We start from the raw sequence: 7,242 nt of genomic DNA, 5'->3' as shown, positions 1-7,242 counted from the left end.
TTCTGTGAATTTCTCAAAAGCCCATGTTTTTCATAAGTGTTACAGCTGAAAATAGATTAAGTTCAGGCCAAAAACTAAGAAAACCTTCACAAAACTATTAACTAGGAGTGCAAAAACTAAAAATCAATGTTGTGACAATGTTGCATGTGAAGTCAGGGAATGACCTCACACAAACATTTCTCATCAGTCACTCTTTGTTTTTTTTACGTGACAAATCTAATTATAGGGGGGTATTTTTGCTATTGCTATTTTATAAAGCAACCAGAGTAGGTATTTTTTTCACAAGTTTGCAAATTGGTGAAAAGCGAGCCATGACGCTTTGTCCACTGTCATCTCTTTGAACGTCTGTGGCTTCCGATCACTTTTCCACTACTACTTCACCCGGAACTCACATGTCCAAATAGAGACATGGAGGGGCGGGGCCGGACACTGCCTTATTTGGAGTTTCCACTTAAGCGGTCACTTGGGCTCCAAGTCAAAGCAAGTCTATGGATTTACAAAGCCCTGGCAATATTTACAAACGATTAACTCCGTCAATTACTGTCTTAGTAAGACAGTGTTGCTGCATGAAAAGGGGATTTGAAGCAGTGTTCTGCAATACAGCATGCCACAAAGTGTGTGCATGTTCACCAAAAGCAAGGAGTAAAATGAAAGCACTCACACTATCCTGAGTTATTTTTCAAGCTGAGCTTATTTGGACCAAAAAATAAACACACATTGGAAATAAAACCACCAAATAAACTTCTAAGCATATATAAAAATAGCATATTTGGTAAGGGTTGGGTATAAAATGAACCATCAGTATGTAGGCCTAAATTATGACATATGAGTCTGTTATAGCCACAACACACTCTCTCTATCTCAGCTGCATGAACTGTGCCTGATTTTCGTAAACAGCATTATAATGCTTGACAATAATAAAGATAAGGAGCAGTTGAATCAGTGTAATGTTTTCCACAGCAGAGGGGAACCGCCGGTTCATCCCGAAGAAGGACGCAGCTGGAGGTGCCATGTAGATTTAGTAAACTTTGTAGCAGTTATCTATCGGAGCCTTTGCCTCCGCTGTAGTTTCCACCTACTGACGCGCGGAGAACCTGGCGCTGGGCGTTCTGTCCATATATGGTCATCTACGTCACGCAAATGTTCCATCCCCCTATTTAATACGGGCAGACTGGAGTCCCCTATCCAGCTCCAATAGAGCAAGTACAGCCGCTCTTGTGCAACCAACACCACCACCTCCTCCACTGATTCACAGACTTCAAATTCCCCCACAAGCAGCCCATCAGCTTCCACGGTGATCAGATTAATAACAACAATAGCCTGTGATCACACAGGAGGAGATAACCGGCGCTGCTCGTCCTCCGCGGGATACTTGGATAGCTACAGCAACAGGATCCATCCCTGCTCCTTTCTCCTTTTTTCACGCCTGATCCACACCTGTGTTTTCCACTTTGAGAACACCCGCTGCTTTTGTGTAGCTACTTGGATACCTGCGCGCTGTCCTTTATAGCCTAAATGACGGACTGAATATAACTGCTATGACAGGGAAACTAGCGGACAAGCTCCCTCTTACCATGAGCAGTTTAATAAATACGATCCCTGACAGTCTCTACCCAGAAGAGGACATCCCGACGTCTATGAATATTTTCACCAGTACGGAATCTATTAACCACTATTCACAGATGAACACAGGTAAGATTTAAACTACTTTTTTCTTTTGTGTGCGTGCGTGCGGGTGTGTGTGTGAGAGAGAGAGAGTGTGTGTGTGTGTGTGTGTGTGTGTGTGTGTGCGTGTGTGTGTGTATGTATGTATGTGTGTGTGTGTGTGTGTTTTGATGAAAATGATTCAAAGTGCGATGTGCGCGAAAGGCAACAGTTGTCTTGGAGCACCTGTTTGCGCTCTGGCTGTTGCGCACAAAGGCAGATTCCCGTGTTCAATACTTTCTCGGGGTCAGGTGTAACACTGTCCACTATAATTTAGATACACTTTTAAAATTCCTGACTTTCAGGTCGCCCCATGTGATTTTTATTCCATTTGTATTTTATCCCTTGTGCGTAGCCGAAATGTCAAGATATTTATTAAACGCAACGTGGAAAAAAAGCAACTGTACTTATCTCCAAAACTTTCTGTTGAACCCTCGGCTAAGATGTTTTATTCAATAAAATCTATTGTATTTACGGTGTTTTTCATTCTCTAAAGATGAGGCGTGTTTGATATGAACGGTTGTGGAAAAGGGCTGTTTTACGCAAAGTCTCCTAAAAACGCAATCGGTTGTTGATTGAAACTGAAAGCTCTATATTACGAGGAAAGCTATTTAATTAATGCGGTTAAACTACAAATACCACTGATTAAATAATCCAATATTCACCCGCAAAGATGACCCAAGTACTTTAGACAATGACTTTCATTCATAACTCTATTAACATGTCAGAGATCGGATTTTAAGTAGGCGTGTGTGGCTGTTTTTCCTTATATGAAACATATTAAAGACGCCGGGCCCGTAGATCCCCTTTTATTCTCTATATTGCAAGGCCTGATTTATTGCTTAGTCCAGATTAACGTATATTTCTGATTAATTCAGACGCCTACATAAATGTGGCTTGTTGTTTCGGCTCGGTGTCGTAGATTGGCAGTAAATCAATCACTAATTGTGCAGCTTCACCTTTTGAGGTGATGGGTCAATGCTGCACAAAATATACTAAATGTTTCCTGATGTGGCTGAGAAGACCATCATGTGATGCTGTGGCCACAATTTACTTCTCCCGTCACGAACTTTGTGATTGAATCATTTTTTAATGATCAAGTTTGTTTGCTCGTCTTTTCTTTTCTCTTTCTTTCTTTTTGTGCACAATTTAAAACAACATCTCCGTTTGATTTCAACCCAAAATATGTTTCCCTGATTTTCCTCAGGAGTGTGTGTTTGAATTATCCCAGCGCCACGTCCTATATTTAATTTTTCTTAAGTGAATTAAATATGTGACATATCACATTTTTCTTTAAACGCGGGTATAAAATGTGTTTTATGAAACCACGGACAGGAGAAATTTAAACAAACGGAATGAAACTGAATATTATAGAAGACCTTATAGAGTCCAAGTGTGTGTTGCTGTTTTAATTGTGTCTGATGGAGCTGAAATTTACATTGTAAACTGTAGATTTTATTTACATGTAATTTTTTGCATGTGAGCTATTTTCTGGCAAATAACAAGGATACATTTTTTGTTAAAGTATCAAGCTGAGATGATACAGGTGGAGCAGGTGTGTGCTGTGCACTTATAGGAGTAGTGATCTATAAGAAAAGAGTGATGGCTTTATTTCATGCCCCTCATTCTTCTTAATTATTCCAGAATACCCCCAAAAGAGTAAAGATTTAGGGTATGATACATAAATATCAACTCAAGCTTTTCTTTACGTCATATCCAAGACTAAATTATTGCCACAAGTGTTCTTAGGGACATCCTGTGTTCAACGGTATTGTGCAATATATGTAATTTTGCTTTTGTTTGTTTCATTAGAATTTGACTTTAGCTAAAATCCAACAGGCTGTAATTACTGGGAGAGAATGTATAAACACCCCTGTGCATGAATTCCTGCAAATGGGAGACAGATCTATTTTAACTTTCTGTTTAAGAAAGAATTCTTCACAAATGTCTCACATTTAGCCTTCAGACCATGATCAGCACGTAAATGTGTCCTCATTAAGCACATCTGCATTTGTTGGTTTTTTATGGCATCTTCAGAGTTGGTAAACGTGTGTGTGTTAGTGTGTGTATTCAGTGTGAGGTATAAGATTCTCGACAATTAAAATGTTAAGGAAATCTGTGAAAATGTAAGCTCACTAATGCAGAGATCGGATAGGAAACATTTAATTTTTTCCCCCCATTATGTGCAGATGTTCTTTGCTGCAAATGTGTTTTGAATCCTTGAGCGTGATAGATGTGGCGTCTGCCTTATAATCCTCCCTGCTGTAAAGAAATCAGATCTTGCCATTCAGTTTGGCTGTCCTCCTGAGGGACACAATGACTGGATCAAAGGGGGTGTTTAGGTCTTGATTTATGAGGGCTTGTGGGATCTGAGAGAGAGAGAGACACCACTGTCTCAGATGCAGCAGTCAGTCACTTAACTTACAGGTCTGACAGCGCTCACATTTCTTTATGAACTGTGTTGGACTTCTTTTATTTTTGAACTCTTGTTGGCACACTATTACAGAGATATGCAGACAAGCTGAATTTTGGACAAACCCAGGACTGTCACTTCAAGTTCATATAGGTTGGCAGAGTGAATTTTCAAGACTTTTTTTTTTCCACAACTTTTGCCACATTATCACTTTTACAGGCTTTTCTTCTCAACTGATTGCATTTCATATTCATGTTTGAGCAACCATGTGGATGATTTATTCATGACATCTGATTTTTGTATTGCTTTTATCTAGATAATATCATGGATCTGGGCATGGGGAGTGAGAAAGGAACAGGAGAGATTCAGTATGGATCCAGCTTCCAGTCCAACCGCAGCGGGCAGACTGTCACCTATCTGGGGAAGTTTGCCTTTGACACTCCTCCATCAGGTGGCATTAGTGGTTCCGGCTGGTGCTCTGATAACAATATCATCAGCCTTGTCAGTGCAGGAATCCTGGGCGTTTCGCCATCACCCGGTACAGTAACGACGCAGACATCATCCTCCGCAGCCAGCATGGGCGGACAGACATCAGATATGGAGCAGGTATACGGTCCGCCACTGCCTGCCTATTCCACCTGCAGTGACCTGTACCAGGATCAGGTCTCCTTCCACCACAGCCCTGCCACCAGCACGGCTCTAGCCTACCCTGCCAATGACTATCATTCTACATCCAAAGCCTCCATGGATGGCAGCCTTTTCTCCATGATCCCTGACTACAACCTTTTCCATCATCAAGGGGAGGTTGGCGTGATGGAGCACAAGCCCTTCCAGACCATGGACCCCATCCGAGTCAACCCTCCACCTATCACACCCCTGGAGACCATCAGAGCGTTCAAAGACAAGCAGCAGATTCACCCAGGTTTCATTGGTGGGCAGCAGCACCCTCCTCAACACCACCCACCGCCACAGACTCTGACGCTCAAGCCCATCCGACCACGGAAGTACCCCAACCGACCCAGCAAAACCCCTGTCCACGAACGGCCTCACGCCTGTCCGGCAGAGAACTGTGACAGACGCTTCTCGCGCTCAGACGAGCTCACACGTCATCTTCGAATCCACACAGGTCACAAACCTTTCCAGTGCCGAATATGCATGCGCTCCTTCAGCCGGAGTGACCACCTGACCACACACATCCGCACACACACGGGCGAGAAACCCTTCTCCTGTGAGTTCTGTGGACGCAAGTTTGCCAGGAGCGATGAGCGAAAGAGACACGCTAAGGTTCATCTGAAACAGAAGGACAAGAAGCCAGCTGACAAAGGTAGTGGGGCAGCTGGGAGCCACAGCTCGCCGCCCAGCTCCTGTGGGGGGCCAACAGTGGGAACATCATGACCGTCACTACGTGCACTTGGACTGGACCTTCACCATGCCCCATAAACAGACTTAAGAAGAAGGGACCACATCCACTATGAGATAAATAGGTGACTCTTTTTCCTCTCTTTCACATCCCCTGCTCTTTTCAGTTGCACTCCTTCTTTTTTGAGATGGATGCCTTTAGTTTAAGTAAGAGGGGAAAGGCTGCTATGCCCTTCTCTTACAAGCAACTCAGAGCCTCAGCTACTGTAACACAGTGCCAACACAAAGAAGGGCACCTTGGCATGTTCTGTCCACAAGGCCACTGTGTATCTGTAGGTTTTGGGTTGGATACACTTTTGTAAATTTTACTGAGAATTTCTAAATTGGAAGGAAGCCAGAATCCATCACAGAGGTCGAAACAGACACAATTACAATGGAGCTTAGTTTAAGGGTGAGTTGTCTGGGATGTATGCATTAATTTTATTAGGCTGTTTTAAAAGTGCAATTGGTTATATTTGTGTACTGTCATAGATACCTTATTAGTGGCACTTGACTTGTCTTTTTGTTGTTTTTGTTGAGGTGTGGTGTTTTTTTTTCTTTTCTATTTGAATGTTGTTTTCTCAAAAGAATGTGCCAAATGTATTGTGGTAATACAGCCAACCTTGTTCTTATTATTGTGCCTGACATTTGCCAAACATGACAGTGATATCAGCTTAGCACACATGTCGAGTTAAAAGGAAAAAGATCTGATTCAAAATGCCGCATCTCAGATTTAGATTTACCTGCACAATTTGACTAAATCTAAATTATGACTGAATGGGTCACAAAGCAAACCAATGTCTTGTCCTGTTACTTATAAAACAAACATGCCTGCAGCAATCAATGCCTTTGCCAATACTTATTTATTTCTAGTCACTTAGAGACACTGTGTAATTTTTGTTTCTTTTTTATATGGTGGCTTTATGTGATGTTACCAGATATAATTTTCGTGTTTTTTTAAAGCTCACCGATACAGCTAATTTTTTTTAGTTTTCTTAAGTTCTGCAATTATATGCAATATATTCATGGCATACTATGTCACCAACCTGTAAAACAAATGAACTGAGATCACAGTAAGACAAACTGAGCTACTTAGATATTTGACACTGCGTTGCAAACCAGCAGTATATGAAAGCAAAGATGAAGATGGAGATGATGATGAGGCTTCACAGTATCTGGACACACTGTAAAAATATGAAATAACTGGGTTTAAGTCACCAAAAAGATGAGCAGCATATTATGAGAGGAAAGCTCAAATATCCAAATCCATGTTTACATCTTTTCTAATACAGAGAGACTGAGACTGAGTTGTAAACTAAGGGGTTGTGTTTTTTTGTACAGTATACAAATATGTATGCAGGTAGCTACAGTAGAAGTTTCACTTTTGTACTCAAATGTCAAATGCACCATAACTCAGTATTAAAATGTGCATATATGTGCATGCCCTCATGCACACTATGTAAATACAAATGTCTGACTGAATGCTTGTGCGGAATGTGTCTTAAAGCTTTTAGTAATGTAGTTATGATAAAGAATATTTTGTTGTCATAGGTCATTGCAAAAATTTTGGAGCACTACAATAGTGCCAAATATGGTGTGTTATCTTCCATTTAAAAAAAGAAAAAAAATAATAATAATAGCATTTGCACCATCTGTACGCTTTAAAGTGGTAACTGGTTTAAAGAAGCACTAATGTGTTCTCTGAATAAACGGCAAGATTTTTTTTA

General features: G+C 41.2%; 1 protein-coding gene across 1 annotated transcript; it reads left to right on the top strand.

The window, feature by feature from the left end:
• Positions 1-1,203: 1,203 nt before the first annotated feature.
• On the top strand, positions 1,204-7,242 carry egr3 (early growth response 3). Its single transcript, XM_044368634.1, has 2 exons — positions 1,204-1,692; positions 4,434-7,242. The coding sequence occupies exons 1-2, from the start codon at positions 1,539-1,541 to the stop codon at positions 5,510-5,512; spliced, it is 1,233 nt and encodes a 410-aa protein (XP_044224569.1). The 5' UTR covers positions 1,204-1,538; the 3' UTR covers positions 5,513-7,242.

Source organism: Thunnus albacares, chromosome 2 (genome assembly GCF_914725855.1).
Source record: "Thunnus albacares chromosome 2, fThuAlb1.1, whole genome shotgun sequence".
Taxonomy (NCBI): Eukaryota; Metazoa; Chordata; class Actinopteri; order Scombriformes; family Scombridae; genus Thunnus; species Thunnus albacares.
Note: the sequence above shows the minus strand (reverse complement) of the source record. Positions and strands in the feature narration are given on the sequence as shown.

Excerpts from the sequence above, each read along its gene's own strand:
- egr3 (XM_044368634.1), top strand. The coding sequence starts at position 1,539 with ATGACAGGGAAACTAGCGGACAAGCTCCCTCTTACCATGAGCAGTTTA. Across the intron at positions 1,693-4,433 it reads CTATTCACAGATGAACACAG|ATAATATCATGGATCTGGGC; the intron begins GTAAGATTTAAA and ends GCTTTTATCTAG.